Source organism: Dama dama, chromosome 8 (assembly GCF_033118175.1).
Source record: "Dama dama isolate Ldn47 chromosome 8, ASM3311817v1, whole genome shotgun sequence".
NCBI classification, from domain to species: Eukaryota; Metazoa; Chordata; class Mammalia; order Artiodactyla; family Cervidae; genus Dama; species Dama dama.
Window position 1 is genome coordinate 42831015 of NC_083688.1, and position 24972 is coordinate 42855986.

General features: G+C 32.6%; 1 protein-coding gene across 7 annotated transcripts in view; it reads right to left on the bottom strand.

Annotated features, from left to right (window-relative positions):
• Window positions 1-1275: 1275 nt before the first annotated feature.
• NBEAL1 (neurobeachin like 1) overlaps window positions 1276-24972 on the bottom strand; it is a 166285-nt gene continuing 142588 nt past the window's right edge. For 4 of the 7 annotated variants that reach the window (XM_061148969.1, XM_061148966.1, XM_061148967.1 and 1 more), the window contains 8 exons: window positions 22250-22339; window positions 20827-20936; window positions 20209-20381; window positions 19127-19221; window positions 15798-15914; window positions 15258-15419; window positions 14088-14236; window positions 8647-11636 (listed from right to left, as the gene is read on the bottom strand). In XM_061148969.1, coding sequence (XP_061004952.1) covers window positions 11360-11636; window positions 14088-14236; window positions 15258-15419; window positions 15798-15914; window positions 19127-19221; window positions 20209-20381; window positions 20827-20936; window positions 22250-22339 — 1173 coding nt within the window. In that variant the 3' untranslated portion in view covers window positions 8647-11359. Of the gene's footprint in view, window positions 8583-8646; window positions 11637-14087; window positions 14237-15257; window positions 15420-15797; window positions 15915-19126; window positions 19222-20208; window positions 20382-20826; window positions 20937-22249; window positions 22340-24972 lie in introns of those variants that run through there. The other 3 variants (XM_061148972.1, XM_061148970.1, XM_061148971.1) reach the window with 2 other exon arrangements.

A 24972-nucleotide genomic window follows, 5' to 3' on the forward strand; every position in this document is an offset into this window, starting at 1 on the left:
TCCTATAAGAATGAGCTTCTAGCCCTTCCAGAATGGAAGGGGCCCAAAATACATAACTTGCCAGCATGTGGCCCATTGAGGAATGAGGAGTGCTTGGGCACTAAGCATTTATCTTCATTGTTAGTAATCTGGACATTCATTGGTGGTAATAGCTAGACCAGCCTTGGGAAGTGGAGGGTTCATCCTATTAAGCCCATGGATAGTCTCCATTTCTGCCATTGTGGCCACTTTGTTCATGTACCTCCCCATTGTACCAGCCCTAGAGTGGCCAATGCAGGGGTCACCTGAATTGCTTGTTTGGTCCACTTGATTGCTTAATGCCTCTTTCATGGTGGATGCTCCTGATGAGTGCTAATATTTGACTCAAAGATTTTCATGCTTCTTTCCTAATTCCATATGTCCATCTACACACTTGTATCTGACACCTTCGTGTCCCCAATCTTAAGAATCTTTTTCCATTTATGCCTCTCATCAGCTGGCCAGGCCTTTCATCATGGCCCATGATTCCCATCTGTATTCTCACCTTGGGCCCCTTCTCTTTCCACCCAAAGTAAATGACATGGGGTACCACTAAAGATCTGCTCACCAAGATGGTTTTCCCTTGCCATCATTTTTCAAGACCACCCATTAAGTAAGGCTTCGACTCACCTGCTATCCATTTTTGTCTTTACTCACATACTGAGCCCCTCTGTAAATGCAGCTTGGTCTTTTTTCTCTTCTTATCTACTCATACAAGATGACTTGTAAACCAATGTGTTAGCTGAGGAAGGGGCACTGGTGCAACAGTGGTGGAGACTTTGGAGATCTGGGATCCTTGCTCAGGCAGCTTCCCTCTTCCCTATGGTCCTTAAGACATGGTGGTCTGACAAGACTTAGTGGATGATAGGTAGTGTTGGGAAACTGAGTCTGTTTAGAGCAAGGTATAAACTGCCATTCTGTTCTGGACATGTCTTTTCAAGGACATCTGTACAGCAAACCACCTTGGAAGGCAGAGACAGTCTCCTTCTGGAATAGAAGGCAGGTTTGCTTACTCATCAGTATGTTTCCCTCCAGGGCAAAGGTCAGAAGGTTTGTTTGCAGCCCATTATTAAAGATTCAGCTTTCCAAAACAAATTCTTCAGCTATGACAGAAGACTGTGAAATGCATTCTTTTAGGTTCATCTGTAAGTTGATAGTTACGGGCTTTGCATTTAGGTCTATAATTTGCTAAGTTCAAATAGTTTAGCTAATGTTAATTTCTAATCAGACTATATAAATTGAGAATTACAAATGAGCTGAAGAAAGTAACATCACTTTTTTATTTGATTCAAACCCATTTTCATATACAAAGCTAATTTATTATTTACAAAATAAATGCATATTCTTAAAAACTGTTAGAATACAAATTTCCAAATGACTAAAAAATGTGCAAATTTTTCAATTATCTTCAATCATGCTATACAGAAACAAACATTAGCTCATATACACACACTGAAAAATTTTAAAACATTCAATGTAACAAAACAAAACATACATCTTATATATTTAATTTTAAAAGGATGAGAAAGGGAAGAATGTATTGCACCAAATTAACAGTAACTTCATTATAATAATACTAATAAAAATTATTTACACATCTTTATTAAGTCTAAAACTATCTCAACTTTAAAACCTTTTTTTTTTGGCATACAAGTATTCATTGAGTCACAGTTTGCACAGTCAATAATTAGATATAAATAAGGCTTAATATTCTCTTTTTAATGGTCAATTCCAGTAGAACAAATGAGAAGGAACACTTTATGATAAATACTTAAATTTTTGAATTCCTTAAATATTTAAGTAGCAGCACAATTTGCAAGTACTCTTTTAAAACAAGTAATTCCGAATTTTTAGCTATCCTCCTCTGAATTGACTATGTGCATATATATGTGTGTATATATATATATGTATACACACACACACACATTCAAATCACTGTCACCTATATGATAACACTGAAATACTCCTATTTAATCTGGATCCCAGAAAGATTGACGTAAGAGGCCAAATCACATGTGTTCAATATTTTTCAATCTTAGTGTAATTCACTTTTTATAGCACTGAACCTGACAGAAAATGACTGGTTAGATGATTATTTTTTGCTAATATTTTTGCTCCAAGTCTATATAAAAGCAAACAGGTGGGGGAAGGAAAGCAATACCCATTAGGAATTTCCGAAGAGAACAGACCAGCCATATGGTTTTCTGTAAAGCTAACTGTAAAACAGTAGCCACAAAAACTTTTGGGTGATGGTATTTAAGAATTGGAGAGACCAGTAAAAACTACAATAGGAAAAAAAATAAAAAGTATAAAAGATCTTTAACAGTAAGATGTACTGAAATATGCCATAATTTTGGAAGAAATGTAGAAACTATTGTAGTTAAATATTTTGAAAATTATTCATGAAAAAGTTAAAATCCCAAAGAAATAAAATTATTCCATTTAATACCTATAGAAGAAACTAAGGGACTGACATTTTTTCAATTAAGTTTGACAACTGACATCGCCTTACCAGAACTACTCTCTAAATTGTTTATTGATTAATATAATTTTAGCATTCTAAAGAGAAAAATATGTTTATCATAGATAAGCTTTTTTCCTCCAAAATGCAAGAGGAATATTTGTTGAATCTGTAGATTGAGTCCAGTAAATCTTAAAACACATTGCTTAGATATTGTGGGAAAATGTTTCCAAGATAAGGAACAACAAAAATAGCATTTGAATATTAACTATTTATTTGGAATACTGGCTACCAGAAAGCCTCTAATTTTATACACATTAAGTACAATATATTATTACAAAAATAAATTTTAAAAGGTCCATTGGAATAAGACTTTTTAAAAAGTTTATATTTTAATCAGTAAAATATAATTTTATTTTTCAATCCCACCTAAATCCTAACTTGTTTTCTTTCTCAAATTACAATGCTGTACTGTAATAGTATTATAAATAGCTAATCAGTTTATACACTCAAAAATAGTTATAAATTTTAAATAATGAGAGAGCCATTTTAAGTGAAAACACACACACACAGATACTGAAAAGTCCACTAGCAGTCAACTTTGAAAAATGAACGGGAATTTTTAAAAAAAAAGAATGGGTAACCTTTTCAATGACAATACTGTGGTATTATCATTATTATGGTAATATTTGCAAAATAAGTTTCCAAGGAAACATTAAAATTAAATCAAGGAAAACAAATGTTGACCAAGTGACTTTCTACTTGTTCTTTTCCTTTGAATTTTCAATTCATAAGATTAAAGGCATTAAGACAAAAGTAAATACAACTTTATCTCTGCTTTTTTCACTAAAGCCATTAGCTTTATAGGTCTAAATCCTACAGTGTCTTTAGAAATCACCCACATGTGACAAATGTCAGTGAGATAATCTAAGAAGATGTATCTGATGAATTACTACAATGTATCAGAAAAGCAGTTTCTTATACTGATGAAAATCATAATTTTTGTAATCTAAGATGGCCCTATGTTTTATTTTTTTTTAAGATAGCCCTATGTTTTTAATGCAGAAAATTAATTATTCTCAATACAGGCTTAAATATCTTAAATGTTAATGCTCTATTTTTTCTTAATACTAGGACATCTCATATGAAAAATTAAGGGGTACTTCCATACAGAGGCTACACCTACAAAAGTCTTCAGAAGTGCTTAGGGAATTTAAGTCAATGCTTTTAATTAGGAAAACTATTGATTACTAGCTTCATAGCTTTAAGAGATCTAAGTCAATGTTTTAAATCTAGCATTTTGTTACTCATGATTTTATTAACACTTAAAAATATTACCTAATTCAGATATGCAAAATATTCACTGATTAGTCACTAGGAACTAACACAAGCAAACACTTTTCTGAAGACAGATATTAGTTACAATTTCTAAATATGACAGGTTTGAAGAGGTTTATGATAAGAATAATGCAAACTGAAAAGGAAATTTAGTTGTTACTGTGGCATGCAAGACAAAGATAAGAAAGCCATTCCAAGCAAATTTTAGAAAAAAATGTCTTCAAGGATAATGATCACACCTACTTTCAAATAAGCCTGTGAATACCAGATCTGATTTATAAAAAATGAATGGATATAATTTCTATAGCAGAAAATATTTTGATTTAATAACCCTGAGACATAGTTTTTTTATACCAAGAATATCAAGAGGTTCAAAATATCCAGAGTAGTGCCTAAACTTCTGTATATTTATAAAACTTCACAGAGAAGTCTACCTGTAATCTCAGTTAAGAAACAATGGACTTGAAAAATGCTAGATTCAAATTAAATAAATAAGGCTGTGGCCCACATTTTAATAATATTGAAATGATGACTGATCATTTCAATAATACTGAAATGATGACAACAAGAACTCTCATATGGGAGAACTCTCTAGGACAATGTTCTGGATGATCAAGTTTAAAAGCAAATCAAATGTATGCATGATAAATAAATAAAGCTAAAAGAATATTAAGAACAGTATTTGCTTAGAGTGATAAAAACGTTGAAGACTAGTCACTTCCTGGGAAAGGACAGAGTTGATCAGAGAAACAGGAGTTAGGACAAGCTATGAGTCTGCCTGATAACAACAGATTAGATTTAGGAAAAAAAAAAAAGAATGTATTTCATTTCTTAAATCAGTCAAAAACTATATCCTAAAGATAGGTTTAAGAATTTATTTATGGATGACATATTTAATGATGTATTTGAAGAGACCAACCTTCATATATATACACCCGCACATGATATTCCATGTTACATGATATTATTTAATATTTATATAATATTTATATTTTAAATAGGCCATGTACTTGCATCTTTTCATTGGAAAGGTGATAAAGACAATGCTATTCACTTTATAAATATAAATATATAAAAGGAGCGTTAGCTATTTAAATTCAATTAAGAGATTTCCATTAGTGATTCCTTTAATAATAACAATATAAAATATACTTAAAGGCAAAGGCCATGTCATGGTGTCATCATTAAATAAAAATAGGGTATTCAAGTTAATTTCCTCTATCTACTTCTATGTAAGCAAAATACAAAAAATATTTGATTAAGATTCAACTTTCAAATCTAAATTCTAATTAATTATGACGGCACGTTTACTCCTTCAGAAGCATAAAAGTGATTTTCAATACTAGTTCTTAAAGGATAATTTTTATACACCTTAACACAGAGAAAAAAGGAAGCCTCACTGTTGTTCTTTGTTAATGACAAATGAATACTTGACATTTTCTCTTCTACAAAAGGATGTGACCTGAAAAAGCACTGTGACTAAAGGAAATGAATAGAAATTGATTCATAAATGACATGAGCTTCACAGGTTTATAAGACTTTAAAACAACTGGTCAAGCTCATTCATGCCCTGCTCTATTTTTCCCTTCTCTCCTCCAACTTTATCTAAGTAATGACAGAATACTGTTTGGGAAGAGTTGAAAAAAATCTTACAAAGCTTTTTTTTTCTCTAAGTGAGTAGTACCTGTATTATATATTTTAATACTTGACCTCACTTTCTAAATATAAAATCATTATCTTACTATAAATCACTCCGCATCATCAGGATGCAGAGATTTTATTTGTGTCAAGAAACAAAAGCAGAAGAAAAGTTTTTCAAAGACAACACATTTCATTTAACAGCTAAGTTGAAATATTATATTCATCATCTAAAATGTCCACCTGTTACTGCACAAATGATACTATTCATCTCTCCCATTATACAATACAGAACTAATTTGTATGGATAACATCTAAATACACCAGAATCCCTCAAAGTGTATCTTTTCAGTGATTTTACCTAGCAATTTTTAATTCAGTGGTCTACACTGTTTAAAAGAGGAATTACTCAGCCAAAAGTGAAAGTCACTCAGTCAAGTCGGACTTGTTGCGACCCCATGGATTGTACGGTCCATGGAATTCTCCAGGCCAGAATACTAGAATAGGTAGCCTTTCCCTTCTCGAGGAGATCTTCCCAACCCAGGGATCGAACCCAGGTCTCCTGCATTGCAGGCAGATTCTTTACCAGCTGAGCCACCAGGGAAGCCCTATTCAGCCAAAGCTACTACTATATTTGCTTATTTAATAAACTTTAAGTTCCATTCTTCTAGACTGTTGCTAGTATTCTCAAAGACTTTTCTCAAAATTTTGAGATTTTGGTTTTCACTTTTTGGAAAATGTAAGGATGAATTTTACTGCTCTGAACACCTACTATTGTTCTAGACAGAAGATCTACTGTGAACAAAGCTTCTTCATGTTTGTGCTATAAAATGAACCCTGCTTGTTCAGTTACTCCATCTAAACAGTAGCAAACTACCAAAAATTTAGGAATTTCCCCCTAATAATCTAAGTTAAACTTTTCTGTAACTTCCAAAGCCAATAATTTCCAAAATAACTTCCAAAACCAGTATTAAATAACCTTAAAAATAAAGAAGGCATCCTTATACCAAAATCTCTAGATTAAATAGGCAAAAGAAACATTTCCAAAGTTTCGATTTAGAAACATTTTTTTAAAAACTTCAACATTTAAAATACCAAAAATCAATCATTTTGATTCTCTTGACTGCAAACCTACAAAATAGGTTTTGGAGGATAACCTACATTTTATAAGATGAAAAATGAAAATATTGATGAATATTTTATAAGAATGAATATTTTATAAGAATGAAAAAACTAATAGAAGAAATTAATCTTAATATATCATAATTACCTCTACTGACTTGTTTTGAGGCATTTTTACCACAAATGACTGAAGTCCTCAAAAAAGGAAACCATCACATTCACAGATGTTCTACTTTATGCTGCATCAGTTTATTTTGGTGTGATTCACGTAAATATAAGTTTTCTACTGATAAAAGAGGATTTTAAATGACTGGAAAGAATATTCTTCCACAACTTTTTGCTAGCTCTTCTACAAGCCGATTGAATGTTATCAAATAGTTTCCCTATTACAGAATCCTTCACTTTTCATATTTTTTTACTCTCTCATAGGATTATAAAGAAAAGGGTATTGACAACTGTGGGCAACAGGCAACAGGAGAGGACTGCAAAGGAAAAATTTTTCAAAGATTCAATTGAGAAGACAACTGGATATAAGGAATTCTAAGGTTTGTGGAATAAAACAAGAATATTATTACTTTAAAAGGTATTGTTGTAAAAAGTCTTTTTTTTTTCCCTCCTCTTTTTTCACAGACCCCATTTAGAAAGCCACTCAACCACCCATTCCTAGGGGAAAAAAAGGCAGCTAACAAACAGAATTTCCTCACAATTTTAAGGGATTCATAAATTCTCTCAAAACCTGTGGAATCTCAGATTAAGGACACTCAAATAGTTGTAAAAGCTTTCTGACCCTACTCAAAACATGACCTTACAAAAGTACAAGGTTTAACAATCTCTTTGAATTCTAAAATAAATCTATCAGTACTTTAAAATCTTGAATAGCAAAGCATAATGTAACATCTAGTGATGTATAATAAAATTAATTGTAATCCTAAATTATACATAACATGAAACAGAAATGTGTATTTTTTTAAATTACTATATCTAAATGACTAAGTTATGCATTTCTTTTCAGTCCATCAATCATATGAAATAAGTAAAAACATAATTATTTGGGTATCATTTCTAACTCCAAAAATTATTGAGGGAAAACATAGTGTTTAATAAAGAAAAAGCCAAGAAATTTTGTACTCTGCATATATAAATTGAGCTGCAAATGCTATACAGGACCCAAATGTCAAAATCATAATTAGCATTTTTCCTTAACTCTACTACTAGTGAAATATATCTGTAAAATGTATCTCTAATTTCTTTTATTCGTACTCAACCTTTATTATTTAAGGATGATAATATGTTGCAATAAATTCTCATTAGTAATATGCTAAGTAGTAGTGGGATGAGCCAATGTACCAGTTTAAAAATACAAGTATGCAACAGATGCTTTTCAAATATTACCTCTGATCAGAAGTTTCATAAATAAATTGTGGATTTTAAATATGGTGGTCAGTAAATAGAATGATTAACTAAAGAATGTATTAAAAGCCATATCTCTCAACTGTCCCATTATCTCTATCTACTCTTTTATTAGAAGTACAACTTATGCTGTTTAGAGTAAGTGAGATGAATCTAACTTCTTCATTTTTAGAAGTTTATTTTTTAAAAAAAGATCTAATTATCCTTAGGAATAAACCACTAAATCTAATCAAATGTCTTTTCTCAAATTCATCTTAGTGTAGAGTAAGAATTAATAAGATAGATTCAATGATGTTAACTAGAAAAATTTTAAGTGGATAACAGTAATACCTATGACTAAACTTATACATATGCCATACCAAATTTTGGTAAACCCTGAATGATTTTCAGGGATAACAGACCTGAAGCATTTGAGATAGTTGAGAGATGTGGTTAAAGTGACAAAGTGATAAATCAAATTTCAGTTATCCATGACAGAAGGTAGAAATAACAATCACTTGGAATCTTGAGTATTATATTCAGTTTCTCCAGCTGAGATCTGGCTGAGCCGTTTGCTAGATCCCCACAATTTTCGAGAAAGCTGACCTGAGCGCATCTGTTTAAAGTAATCCAGAGAAATTAAGAATAGATGTTATTAAGTATGAGAAAAAATAAATGAAATTAATAAATAAGACAATGATTTTTTAGAGTATAAAATAAATAGGTTTGGTTAGCAGAATCATTAACATTTTAATGATTCTTAATAATAATTAAAGAAAGGCTTTTCTACACTGTCTTTTAGTTGAGAGAGATCAAATACCAATGTATAAATTTTTAAATTAAATGTGCCAGTTATATAAAAATTACAAGACTCCCTTACATTATATATTTATAAAACTACATTTCACTTCATTAAAATAATCTCAAATTATACTTAATCTCGCTAATAAGACACATAGCTTTAAGGATTTTTCTCCTAATTACAGTACTATTAATGACAATCATAAGAAGAAAGTAAAATAATATTTTGATGAAAAGAAAGTAATTTTTAAATAGTTTGATCTAAGAAATTTAAAAATTCTTTATCAATAGAATGATAAAAAGTAATTTGGAAAATAAGAACAGCATAACCTCTTTTAAAGTGAGAATCACATTTTTCCACCATTAAATTTTTTACCACTTAGCACACTTCTTGGAATATAACAATTATTAATCAAAATTAACTGAATCAGTGGGTTAATGCCCCTCTGAAAGTATAACATTTCTCTATCTAACCATATGATTTGTTGGAATTACTTTCCCAAGAGCAATCTACTTTTTAATGGTGCTTTATATGCTACCCTTTTTTAATGGTTACTTTTCTAGGGGCCATTCATTAGTGATAAAAGACAGGCCTCAAGCAAAGACATTTTGGCATGTTTGCTTTGCATTTTCATTTCCAGACGTATTTTCAAAACCATTATTTCTATTCATCTAGTTTCACTTTAACATCTAATTTACAAATATGGATTCTGTACGACAGCATAACGTATAAAACTGATACATGATTAAAAATAATATTAACCAACATTTTTTACTTTTAGATAAAAATAGATGTGGAAATAGAACTCTTCATAACTATTGATCTATTTAATTTCTACATAAAATTATATAAACTGTCACATAACATTTTAATTATGCAGAATTCTAAGCATTCAATTATTATTATTTACTAAAGTAGATCCTTAATTCAGCTAATGGGAGATGAATTTCACAAAGATGTAAAAACAGATAAAAAATACTTTTAATCAAAATCTACACACAATTCAAATTCTATTGTTGTAGACTACATAAATCTTTCAGTGAGGACCAAAACCTTATTTGGTAAATAATACAGAACATTGATTTATTAGGCCTATGAAATGAAGCTATTTAGGTATTTTTTTTCCAATTAATTTTTTTAAAATGTGTGTGCACAAGGGCATTTCATTTTTTAAAACCTGAGTAAAATCATAAGCTAACAAATTACCTGAGTTGGAGGACGGGCAAATTTAAAGGCGTTTGAGTAAACTACAGAAAGTGAAAATAAACATACTCAAAGAGTAATATCTGAGCAGAGTTCTCAAGTAATCATCACCTTAGCAAAGGACAGGAGGGATATCATTACTTGGGAAGTATATTATTCAAGAAACTCTATTACTGAATGTAAAAATGTGTATAATGTTTTAAATGTAAGTGAAATACTGAAATATAGACATGCTGACATTATTTGGGGAACCATTAGACCTGCAACTAAATGTTGTTGTAGTCACTTTATTACGACCTCTTTTATTAATATCCTGGAAGAAAGTATCTGGCAAAGAGGTTCATATGATCTATAATGGATTTATTATAACCAATGACAGTATGTTATTCAATAATGTCTTCTCTTGAAATAACCCCCATAGATGTCATATTTTAGATTTCTCAGAAAAGACCAATGATATCAATAAAAATTTATAATGCTTAAATATGAGTGTATGTAATAAAATAAATTTTCTAAAAGAATCACTAGGAAAAAAAAAAGAATCACTAGATTACTTGGAGTACAGCCACTAAATTTTCTTAGGAATAGTCTTAGATTTATGATATCTGAATATTCAAGTAACTAATAAGCCACTGGCAAATAAATTTATAGGAACTATAGGAAACTCACTGAGAATTAGCACATTATATGGGGATATTTGTAGTTCCAAGTAAAAACCAGGAAGCCACTTTTACAAAAGTACAACTGATATACAATCATGCTGAATATCTGCTGAAATTAAAATAGTTTGGGGAATCCCCTTGTAGTCCAGTATCTAGGGCTCAGTGCTTTCACTGCTAGGGATCAAGTGGGATCCCTGTTCAGGTAACTAAGATCCTGCAAGCCACACAGCATGGCCAAATTTACCAAAGAATAATAAATTGTTTTGATGCTTAGTCTATATTTCATTTTTTATAAATGCTTTTATATGTATTAAAAATGCAAGTGTGTGGTTTTAAATCTAGATTTGGAAAGACAGAATAAAAGAACTTTCTTACTCATCTAGAGTTATAGATAAAAACTGCTAAATATGTGATTTCAATAATATAATAACTATCACTCTTAACAGCATTGAAGTAAGTATACTATCAAGGGTGAAACAGATCACCAGCCCAGGCTGGATGCATGAGACAAGTGCTCAGGGCTGGTGCACTAGGAAGACCCAGAGGGATGGGATGGAGGGGGAGGCGGGCGGGGGGATCGGGATGGGGAACACATGTAAATCCATGGCTGATTCATGTCAATGTATGACAAAAACCACTATAATATTGTAAAGTAATTAGCCTCCAACTAATAAAAATAAATGGAAAAAAAAAACTATCACTCTTGAATACTAGCTTTATTCGCTTTCATTTACTGTACTTTGAAATATCAAATCTGTTTTTCAGTTTGTTTATCCATAATGGAGATGTCTGATTCAGCTGGATTAAAGAAGAACCAAGGGAATCCCCAAAAGTACAGGAAATGAAATCCGTGATGCTAGGTTTTACCTCAGCTGGCTTGCCAACACCCACTACAATCAATTTGCCATCTTCTAATCCTACAAGAATATGGCTATATTCTTTGGTTACACAAACACAGTGGATAGGCGATCGCATGGCTAATGGGTTGATGCTGAGATTCAAACTAGAAGAGAAATAAAAAACACATAATTACACAGATATACAATGGATTCATAGAACTTTATAACTGGAAGATAACTTAATAGTCATCTAATTATACATTCTAATTTTATAAATGTAGGAACTTAAGTTCAGAAAACCTGAGTGACAAAAGAGCCGACATTTATAGCATTACTCAAAATACTTAATACAGTTTTTCTCTATTTCCAACATCTGTTTGCCCTCTAACCATTTATATGTGCTCTCACGAAATGATTAACAAATGAAAGTTGGATAAACAAAAGGGTAATAGCCCAAAAAGTGTGCTGGTGGGGAATAAGGTCAATAAAATTGGTATATTTGCTTTGTCATAAAGGATGCAATATATATTTTAAAATATAATGTGGTATAAAGATGTAACATGCCATTATGAAAAATGCTCACAGCTTTTATGATCAGAGAATGAAGAATTTTAGATGTACACACTATGCTCTAGACTAACTTGCTAAAAGAGTCCATTAATTTTTTCTAATTTGGGATTCTCCTAACAATACCCCAAAATCAGGGCTGTAATACAAAATGTTGGAAAGATATTATTGAAATATAGACTTAATGCTCTACCACACGGGAAAGAATGACAAAAATGAGAAGGAAAATATAAAAATCAAAACTGATATTGATACAGAAGTGATTTTGATATGAAGGCAGTAAGAGAATACTCTGGATCAGGAAACTATTAAGAAGAAAGGGTTTAGGGAGGGGCCAAGATACTATGAGGCATATAAATAAGTCACAGTAAGTTGTTTAAAAGAGAAGAAAAGAAAAGAATGTATTTGGGCATGCAAGGGAAAACAGTGCTTTGTGAATATAAGTTGTTAAACATAAAGAACACCAAACTTAAAAACATATTTACTTTACAAAGATTTTTTCCTTCACTGGGTTAAATAACAAAAGACTTTCACCAATTTTAAACACACATATACATAACATGAACAGATGTTCATGAAAAAGACTTTAGCCTGAAAAAGACTTTGATTACAACTGAAAAAAATATTTTAAACCCAACTTTACAAACAACTCAAACAAAAAATGAGCAGAAGATCTAAACAGACAATCTCTGCAAAGAAGACATAGTCATGGTCAATAAACACATGAAATCTAGATGCTCAACACTGTTCATCATTAGAGAAATGCAAATCAAAACTATAATGAGGTATTACCTCATACAGTCAGAATGGCCACCACCAAAAAATCTACAGACAATAAATGCTGGAGAGGATGTGGAGAAAAGGGAACCCCCCTGCACTGCTGGTGGGAATGTAAAATGATACGGCCATTATGGAGAACAGTATGGAGATTCCTTAAAAAACTAGAAATAAATTCACCATTTGACCCAGCAATCCTACTAATGGGCATATACCCTGAGCAAATCACAATTCTAAAAGACATGTGTACCCCAGTGTTCACTGCAATACTATTTACAATAGCCAAGACATGGAGGCAACGTAAATAAATGTACATCGGCAGATGAATGGATACAGAAGATATGGTACATATACACGATGGAACATTACTCAGTCATAAAAAAGAATAAATCTGAGTCAGCAATAGTGAGGTGGATGAACCTAGAGTCTGTTATACAGAATGAAGTGAGAAAGAGAAAAACAAATATCATATATTAACGTGTGCTGCTACTGCTAAGTCACTTCAATCGTGTCCAACTCTGTGCGACCCCATCCCTGCGATTCTCCAGGCAAGAACAAGAACATATATATATATGATATCTAGAAAACCAGTACTGATGAAACTATTTTCAGGGAAAGAATGGAGATGAAGATGTAGAGAATGAACTTGTGGACACAGCAGGGGAAGCAGCGGGTGGGAGATATTGAGAAAGGAGCAAAGATATATATCTGGTCAAGTGTAAAACAGATGGCCAGTGGGAACTCACTATATCACAGAGGGAGTCAGCATGGCACCCTGATAACTTAGAGGGCTGGGCTGAAGGCAGGGGAGGGAGGCTCAAGTCGAGGGGACCGTATGTATAATTACAACTGATTCACCTTGTACAGCAGGGACCAACACGACACTGTAAAGCAATTTTCCTTCAATTAAAAAAAAAACCCAACCCAACTTATTTTCTAAAAATCGAAGCTATAGTTGGATATATTCCCAAATCCATAATGCAGGCTTGGCACTTTGAAAATTGGGGTTTTTTTTTGGCTATTTAAAAAAATTGTTGTAATTGTGGTAAAATGTATACAACATGAAATTTTCTACATGTTTAAAATGTACATATAAATTTTATCTACTAATCCAGAAATAATTTAACTTCCCCAATTTTTTTATAGTTACCAAAAAAAAACATGTTCATAATAAATGATAAAAAGATTAGAAACCTTAGATTACAGATTTTATTCTCTGAAAATACTACTGCCTTTTCCTAAGTGATACTTCAATAATTCTTATTATTTACCTGTGGAGATCTCTTATGGACAGGAATCCTTGTAAGCTGCCTGTGACAATGTGCTCTCCAATTATACATATATCTGATACTTGTTCCTTCAGGACTTGGGACCCTAGATGCTTGCCATTTACAGAAAACAAATGCAATGCATTCTTATCCTGCAAAGATTAAAGAAAACTTAATGATCTCAAATTAAAACTGAGTTTCAGAACTGTTAATTAAAACTATGACTAATAACAGAACGATGACTGGGTTTAAAATTCTGGAAAAAAACATATGTTATACTTAAAGAGAAAGTATGTAGACAATATTGTTAAAGTGACTTCAATCAGATTGCTAAGTAAATAAATATTAAACAAGAACTCTCACCCCTCCAAAATAATTTTTAAAAGTTCTCATAATTTTTAAAAAGCTTTATCACTGAAATGAAATAAACATATAAAATTCATGGTTTATTTATACCCTGCCTTGTGCAAAAAGAGTAATTTCCATCTAAGCTTATGAACTGCCACACAATTAGAAATTATTTCTGAAATCCTATAGGCACGTAGTGCTAGTTAGTGTTAGTTGCTCAGTTGTGTCCGGCTCTTTGGGACCCCATGGACTGTAGCCCAACAGGCTCCTCTGTCCATGGGATTTCCCAGGCAAGAATACTGGAATGGGTTGCCATCTCCTTCTCCAAAGCCTATAAAAAACCCTAAAACAAAATAAAAAATGAGGCTAATATTGTGACAGGGAATGAACAAATTGCATGACGGAAGGAAAATACTCTTTTCAAAATACTGTGCTCTTTCCTTTAGAGAAGGCAATGGCACCCCACTCCAGTACTCTTGCCTGGAAAATCCCATGGACGGAGGAGCCTGGTAGGCTGCAGTCCATGGGGTCGCAAAGAGTTGGACACGACTGAGTGACTTCACTTTCACTTTTCACTTTCATGCATTGGAGAAGGAAATGGCAACCCACTCCAGTGTTCTTGCATGGAGAATCCCAGGGACGGGGAAGCCTGGTGGGCTGCCGTCTATGGGGTCGCACAGAGTCGGACATGACTGAAGTGACTTAGCAGCAGCAGCAGCTCCTTCCTTCTTCAAAATGCCCCATATGTACACAATGTATACAATGTGGAAAGGAGAAGCCAATCTCATTAATGGTCTAGCCATACTGCATGAAAGTGTTATATACCTTGACAGTGGTACTTTCTTCAATGCTGGAGTAGATGACAACATGTCCTTCCCAAGACACAGCCAAATTGGGAATGGTCAGGAGCAGAGAACTCTCACAAGGTGGTCGTAAAGTCCGCATGTACTGACCCTTCTGAATGGTATGTATAATCACAGTGCCATCCTACACACAGAAAATATTAGAAAATAAAAACATAAAAAGAAAAAAACTGAGCAAGAGAAAGAAATACGGGAAAGGACCTGAGAAAATGATTATTCCATCAAGGAATAATACATGTACTTTAGGAAAAATTCCAATCTTGAAATTTCAAATGGTATTTTATTTCATAAAATGGCCTTCTTTTAACTAATAAGACCTGTAAAATCCACAAATAGAATCCAGTCTCTTTAAATTTTTTCTTGCTGTATTCTTCTGCTTCTGCAAAGTCCTGGACAAACTTAGCATAACATTTCTATGCTTTCACCAGTTCTCCTATGAAACATAAATATTGTTTCTGAATTTGCATTAAAAAAACCAGTATTTTTACAGGTACAGTCTTACCCGTGATCCTGACACTGCCATGTCTAGCTCGGTGCTGATGGCGACGCTCAGCACCTCATCAGAGTGTCCATACAGAATCTGAAAGGGTTTGGATGCCAGGCCCACGGGAACACCTCCCTAACATAAACACAGAGAAACAAAGGTCACTCTCTTGTACACTATTTTCTATAAAAAAAAAAGTTATATTGTATTTTAACTGTCTAGTCACAAACCAACACTGCAACTAGCTCTTATCACTAAGTCTGTTTTCAGAAGTACTTGTTCTTGGGTTTCTCCTTGGAGTCTCAAATGGTTCTCAATCTTTTCAACCTCAAAAATATATTAATAATATGAAGAGTTTCAAAGTTGATTGCTTTGGATTAATTTTAAGACAAGTGTATTGTTCGCCCTTTACAGAATTATTCTTCCTTTGGGGGAGAAGGAAATGGCAACCCACTCCAGTATTCTTGCCTGGAGAATCCTGTGGCTGGAGGAGCCTGCTGTCCATGGGGTCGCACAGAGTTGGACACAACTGAAGCGACTTAGCATGCATGCATTACTTCAAAGAAACCTTTTCTATTACATCTCTGAATACTTTCTTTTTTATTTATTGCAGTCCTATTTCAGGGACATCAATTATCTTTATGCTGGCTTGTCTTTGATTTCTAGAACTATCATTCTTTTTCTAATTGCTTTTGTTGTTTCTATTTACTTTGATTACCTTAAATCTTTCTTCCATGCTAATAATTTGATTTTTCAGTCACATTAAATTTGTTCTTTGCTTTTTCTGCTTTGGGTTTATTTATAATTGCAATGGTATTTATTTTAATCTCAGTTTGATTCTTCTGCAATCTCCCTTTCATTTTATTATGCTAGTTTATAATTTCATCTTTGAGGTCCTATTTTGTTCAGTTAATATTATTATTCTATTCCTCTAATAGCACAACTTATTACAGGCAATCTCTCTGCATATGAGTTATTTTCTTTATCTGTTTGTAGCATGCTTTGTGTGGTACAGTACTTTCTATGATACAGAATGCTTGAGTACTTGCCATGGTGTTTGATTTATGATTACCATGGATAAATGTCCAGACTTTCTACCTCTGTTACACAATGTAGATGAATTCTCCCTGACACTCTATTACTTGGGTCATATCTGTCTTCCTCTAAGAGTATCAGTCTGAGTGCTTAGTGTACTCCATCTAATTTTTAAAAGTCAAATAATTCCTATATTATTTAAAGAAGATGGACTCTTCCCAAATTCATTTTATGAAAGTTGTATATCCCAATGCTAAACATGCAAAGATAGAACAAAAACAGATTTCTTTCACATATAAGTAGAAAAATAAAGTACTAGCAAAGAAAATCTTGCTGTAAAATATAACAAGACAGTATGAAGTATATGGGTTTATTATAGAAATTCAAGGATGGTGCAAAACTAGGACATTTCCCAACATAATACATTATTTTTTTTTAAAAGTAAAAGAAAAAGTTATACATTAAAAAAGGAAGAGAAACTGGGAAAAATAGCTGAAAAGAACATGATTAGGACTACTAACAAAATTAGAACATGGACTGCAGATCAGATAAAGTTATTATATAAATGTTCAGTGTTTTAGTTTTGATAACAGCACTGTGGTTATATATAAGAAAGTGTTTGTTCTTAGAAAATACACACTGGTGTGTTTAGGTGTAAAGGAACATAAAGTCTCCAGCTTTTAAAATGTTCAGGAAAAAAAAATAAGATAGGGGAAAAAGATAGGGAGAGAATGCTAAGGCAAAGGCAAAAATGTACTACCTGTATATCTTTTCTGTAAACTGAAATTTTGTTAAAACTAAAAAGTTACCAAAAAAAAGAAAAAAAGAAAGAAGGTAACTACTGAAGTATAAAAAAACCCACAGCTAGTGAAACCTAACAGCAAACAGTATACTAAATGGTACAACAGTGAAGGCAAGTTCATCAAAATCAGATATTAAGACAGGAATGCTCACTATAATTTTTGTGCTGTATTGTATTCACTAACAATGTAATAGTGTAAGGAAATGAAGTAATTAGTATATCAGAAAAAGTAAAGAAAATTACCATTATTTTCAGATCACATGAATGTGTATTTACCCTGTTTTCAGAAAATTCAAGAAATACTAATAATTTTGAGTTAGATAAAAGGATTTGGTAAACTGACTAGGTACAAGATAACTGTATAAAAATCAATAACTTCTTTAGCAGTAGTCAGTTAAAAATAAAAACGATTTTTAAAATTCCACTGAAGCAGTCATAAAAAACGATAGTTAAAAGTAAACATAACAAGTACAGGACCTAAATGGGGGAAAAATTATTAAAAAATTTTACCAAAGGACATTGAAAAAAGACCTGAAACAAATACAGAAAGACATTTCCTCTTTTGTGATATGAATAATTATAAAATGGCAATCCACACTAAATTAATAGAAAAATTAAATATAATTTCATTAAGACTAAAATGAAATTTTTTGAGGACAGTTAAAATATTTTTAAAGTTCATATGGAAGAATAAAAACTTATAAAAGAATAGCTGAGAATCTTTAATAAAGGAAACACAGTGAGAGATTTGCCTTACCAAATATTAAAACTACTAAAATAAAGTCATTTTGATGTTGACACAGAATAGATATAGAAGAGAGGAAAATCTAGAAAAAGATTCAATTCAGTGGGTAATCATTTGTGTTGGCATAAATGACCTTCTACTCATAAATAAAAGCATGTATTTTTATATTCTATATTGTTATATAATATATATAATGTATATATATAAATAATACATATAATATTAAATATTCTATATTATAAACATTAGAAATAAAGATCGAAATGTAAAAAAATAAGAAAAGTATTAGAAGAAATATTTTAGATATTTTCATAAATTTGGAGAGAAAGCCTGTTTATTTTTCTAAGCAAGGAAGAAAATCCAGAAGCCATAAAGAGAAAGACACTTCCTTGCATCAACATTATCATGAGAGTACTCAACATGGTTGATGAAAATTCTAAATTTATAGTTTCTAGTTTTTCCACTTGAAAGGAAAATAGGAATATTATGTAAACAAAGACAAGAAAAATAACCATTTTTCTAGAAGAAGTTAACAAGGAGCTATCTTTGGAAAGTAATACAAGATAAGGTCATGAATCAGGACAATAAACCTAGAAAAAAAGTGGTGATTAAGACAGAACAGAATGAGGGGTAAAAGAGGGCAAAGGAGCTCAAATAATCATTCAATGTCAGAGAAAAAGTCATTGTGTATTAAGACATCTCAGTAGTATCTATCCCCAGGGAGAATTTCTGATCTAAACCCAGACTATTTAAATGTGTGACTACCTGTTGGGTAATCTGCCATATCATACATGTAGTATCTCTGGAACCAGAAATCAAATGTATTCCACAGTAATCTGTAGCTAAACAAGTCACAATATCTGTAAGAAAAAAGAATGTAAAAAAAAAAGAAAATGAAATGGCATAGTTTGACTGGAACAGAAATACAGGGGCAATTTTAGGTTATGTTCAAACTACCACTAAATCAGTTGCTCTAGCAGGGAGAAATGTAGGGATGCCACTGGAAAAGCGCTGGGAAAGAGTGACACAGGAAAGGATGTCACTCAAATCACACAGGAGAGCCTTCTTTGCGGCCACCCTTCTTCAAGGGTGGCGACTAGACATAAGGCAAGGTATGCCTGTCAGAAGCTTGCCGTGAGTTTAAGTAGTTTTAAATGAATCCCCACTTACTTTGATACTCTCCTCTGTCCCTCACTCTCTCATCTCCATTTACCTGCTACTACTACCAGAACTACAATCCTACTGAATATGTGTCCCTAACCAAAATAGTACATATTACACCATAAGTTCACAATATAAAATATATTTTTCCTAAACTGAAAAAACCCGAGCTAAGCAACATCTTGGAAGTCACTGGTATGGAATTAGTAGCTGACTCTATTTCCCTTTCTTAACAGCTTTATTGGGGGGGAAAAAAATCTACTCAATGATTTATCCTTACGTTGAAAAGATTGAGATATTAGGAAGCACCAGATTAAGCTATATTCAACAATTTTGCCTCTCTCATGCTTTACCACTAACAAAGTAATAGAACAGGTGACTTCTTATTCAACTATGAGAGGTTTTTTTTTTACCATTTTGTCATAAAATTCTTATTCTATCAACCAATTTTTTCAAAGACTTACCCTAGCATCTTTCTAATACTGTGAAGCTGTATTTAATTTATATGATGTTTAGTATACCCAAAATACATTAGACACTCTTAAAGAATATTCATAACACTCTTATCAAAAAGTTCACTCAATTTCAAAGGTAAAATTCATGCCTTTTATAATATAAGAGGCACATACTACTATTATGGTTAGAAATCAAAAACAAAAATTTGGGTGGGGGGAGTTAATGCTTACCCATATGTCTGATATTGTGTGAAACAAGTTTGCCTTTTGTAAGTGACATCACTTGAATGCTATTATCCCAGTGTCCAGCACTAAAAAGCAACTTCGCATCATGTGATACTATAAATAGCTTAGAAGTGATCTCCAGCCCTGGAGCAAAAGGGCCATTCATACTACGCTGAGTTCTGTAAACACAATTAAATATTAGACGCTTCTGTAAAAGATCATTTAGACTGATATCAATGATTTTTTTAATCTCGCCCAAAAGAAATAAAAAATATTTCTGTTGAAATGTTCAATTTGAAATATCTATTAATAAATGATACATTCAGAAGATACATTAATCTTATTAATATTAACTAATTAAACAAAAATATATATAACAATATAGTCTCAAGGATTAAGTGTAAAGGAAGTGGGATTGGTGAAGGCGTGAAAAAGATTTAAATCTTGACTTTCACAACCAATTTAGTAAGACTGTCAATTCTGTAAATAGCCTCAAAGGATAAAGACAAGATAAAGGGATGTCAGGAATAGAAAACTTGGGAGTTGGAAATTTTAATCTATTTGCTTTTCCTGGCAATAAGATACTAAAGGTACCTGTTTTGTTTTAAATGTCCATTTACTTACTTAGGATTTGTCACAGTTTGATCCCTGATGAATGTAAAGTAATTAGAAATGTTTCTGTCATATGGCAGCCATCCATGGGTTCCAATAATGTAATTCATGCTTACTGTTATCTGGAAAAGAAACACATGAGGACAAACCTTAAATGAAAAGATTAAAGAAAGCAACACAAAATAACTAAATGCCCATATGATGTTATTAGCATTCGTCATTTAGGGAATAGTGCAGGATTATGTACTTAAAACATGAGACTCATTAAAAAAGTCTTAAAATAATTCAAATGGTTAAAAAGCTCATTGTTACCCTACTACAAAAAGTTATCCCAATGTATCCTCCTTTAGTAAGATTATTTTCCTTAAATACTAGCATCTATTAGTTGGCAGTCAGAAGAAATTAAGGATCAAGTCTTAACACAAAAATAAAATACTTCTCATTTAGAACATAAATTGTAAGCAGAATTTATGAAGAATTGTTAAAGAGGCCTCCTTTTATGAGGGACAGTAATAGTAAATATTTACATTAAAAAATGGAAAGTTTTTCTCCCCTTTGATAAAAGTGACAGACTTCCAAAAAAAAAAAAAAAATTCAGATAACTTTAAGAATTCTGCCACTTAAAAAAAGTACTTATTATTTTTGATAATCTTTGAAGATGTTTTATCTAAGCAAACACACAATAAGCATAATTAGAAAAATAGGTCTAACTCTGGAATCTCTACTGTTCACTGTGCTATGCTCAAATTCTTATCATCTCTAAGTGGTAAAATAAGACAGACCTATGTTTGGTCAACTTGCTAGGGTCCCAGATCCCTTACTTGCTAGCTTTGTGACTCTGAGCAAGTGACTTCTGAGATTTAATCCTCATTTGTAAAAGGGAAATAATAATCGTGCCTATCTCACAGGATTGTTAGGTGAATTAAATGACAAAATTCACATACTCACTAATATGTCCTGCAGGTGATCGGACCTTTATCAATTTTGTATTATATCTCATTTTCACTGCTTTATGATAAATTTTAATATCTAATAAGATGCTATAGCATACTTTTCTTATACAAAATTTCCTGGTATTTTCACATATGTATTATTCCAAAATAACTTTAGAATTACAGAACTACTTAAAAGCTATGTAAATAAAAGATACATTTTTATACTTGGTCAAATCAATTCTATAAAAATTTTATCTTTTTTTTCTTTTTTTGGTCATGTTCAGCAGCATGTGGGATCTTGGTTCTCCAACCAGGCAACTGGGGATGAAACCCATCCCCCATGCAGTGGAAGCACAAAACACTAACCACTGGATGGCTACGGATTTCCCTTTTCTATTAATTTTTTAAAAGACTTTTAAAAAATTTTATTTTCTCAATTTTTTCAGTAAGTTCTAATGGATATAGACATGGCAGTGTGAAAAAGGTATAAACCAACTTACCAGTAACTCAGGACTTCCTTGTGACATAAAAGAACGAGACTGATTTTTGGGAACAATTGCCTTTACTAGTGGAATACCATCACTAATTCCCTGTAAAATAAAGGACAGAGGTTTTAGTGGCTGGTTCCTCTATATCTTTATTAGATACAAATTATTGAAAACTTTTATTTCTTTAAATAAAGATAAACCCTATAATATAGCATTTTACTCTATCCAAAACATATTACCAGTTAATTTAAAATACAAGAAAGGAATTTTATATAATGGCATCCTTGACAGTTCTGAAATCCATCACCTTCTTGTATTCCACTACCCTGCTATTAAACAAGGATATAGATTTCAAGGAGTGTCAACCATCTAAAACAGCCAATGATTTAGAATCTTTCTTTTTCCCAGGCATACTGACATAAATATAAAGTGGAAAATATAGACTTTATAAGAAAACATTACTCAAATGAGTGAAATGGAAAAACTAGTTATATATTATAGACTTTTCCTTTTGGGTTTATCTTTCAAAAAATAGATCTGTTCCATTACCTGAGGAGCCACAACAAAAGCCACAACAAAAGAACCAGAAAATAAAGACACTCCTTGGAAAACATCATTTTATTATTTTATCACATTATTACCATTATTTTAAGGATTTGAAGTAAGTTTCTTGATGTGACAATAGTTAATAAATTACAGTCAACATTTATGAGGTAAATTATAACCTAATATTACTAGGTACAAACTACATGCCAGGTGCTTTTCTAAGAGTTTTATATGAACTAAATAATTAATTATAATGATATGAAGTTAGAATATATCTTTTCTCTTCATACTGTGAATTAATCAAGAGAAGATGACTGACATTTCAACAAGCATAAATGGAAATGAAATCTGAAGGAATCCATTTAATAAGCTCTTGCTTTCACTGCTACATCAATTTTCTTCACCATTTTAACACCTATGAAGAGACCTAAGAGAGGCCTTCTCTTTTTGTATGAGTGAGTGGGAAACACCTTCTTGTACGATGATGAAAAGGGATTAACAATTACTGGTACGCAAGGATATCAATTGCATTCTTTATCCTAATCCAGATACCGGCCCTAGGAAAGCTACCATGTAACTTGGGTGCAGAGAGGGGCAAATGCCACTACACTGCAGATAGAACCCAGAATGTATTACACTGTAAAAATTCCATAAGTGATTAGACGCAGTGAAAATACTTATCAGAATTACATAATAAATATAGGCTTACATGTCCATCAATTTAGGGGTCAAACAGGAATTTATGGGATACTCTATGTATAGTAAAAAGATAAAATAGCAGAATTGAGACTGCTCTCCTTAGGAAGGCTGTTTCCAAGGTTGGCCATCAGCTGGCATCAGGGAACTTGGCAGGCAAAGATTTCCTTACACGGATATAAAACTTGTCTTCAATGATGCACATGGCCCACTATGTCTAGACTGTTTGTGCAGACAATCATCTAAATACCTGCTTTTCTTTGTGGAGTCTAGAATTTGGAATGTGCTAGGCAGAAGTGGAGGTGATGGAATTCCAGTTGAGATATTTCAAATCCTGAAAGATGATGCTGTGAAAGTGCTGCACTCAATATGCCAGCAAATTTGGAAAACTCAGCAGTGGCCACTGGACTGGAAAAGGTCAATTTTCATTCCAATCCCAAAGAATGCTCAAACTACTGCACAATTGCACTCATCTTGAACGCTAGTGAAGTACTGCTCAAAATTCTCCAAGCCAGGCTTCAGCAATACATGAACCATGAACTTCTAGATGTTCAGGCTGGTTTTAGAAAAGGCAGAGGAACCAGAGATCAAATTGCCAACATCCGCTGGATCATCGAAAAAGCAAGAGAGTTCCAGAAAAACATCTATTTCTGCTTTATTGACTATGCCAAAGCCTTTGACTGTGTGGATCACAAGAAACTGTGGAAAATTCTGAAAGAGATGGGAATGCCAGACCACCTGACCTGCCTCTTGAGAAACCTGTATGCAGGTCAGGAAGCAACAGTTAGAAATGGACATGGAACAACAGACTGGTTCCAAATAGGAAAAGGAGTACATCAAGGCTGTATATTGTCACCCTGCTTATTTAACTTACATGCAGAGTACATCATGAGAAACGCTGGCTGGAAGAAGCACAAGCTGGAATCAAGATTGCCGGGAGAAATATCAATAACCTCAGATATGCAGATGACACCACCCTTATGGCAGAAAGTGAAGAGGAACTAAAGAGCCTCTTGATCAAAGTGAAAGAGGAGAGTGAAAAAGGTGGCTTAAAGCTCAACATTCAGAAAACTAAGATCATGGCATCTGGTCTCATCACTTCATGGCAAATAGATGTGGAAACAGTGGAAACAGTGTCAGACTTTATTTTTGGGGGCTCCAAAATCACTGCAGATGGTGACTACAGCCATGAAATCAAAAGACGCTTACTCCTTGGAAGGAAAGTTATGACCAACCTAGATAGCATATTAAAAAGGGGAGACATTACTTTGCCAACAAAGGTTCATCTAGTCAAGGCTATGGTTTTTCCAGTGGTCATGTATGGATGTGAGAGTTGGACTGGGAAGAAAGCTGAGCGCTGAAGAATTGATGCTTTTGAACTGTGGTGTTGGAGAAGACTCTTGAGAGTCCCTTGGACTACAAGGAAATCCAACCAGTCCATCCTAAAGGAGATCAGTCCTGGGTGTTCATTGGAAGGACTGATGCTAAAGCTG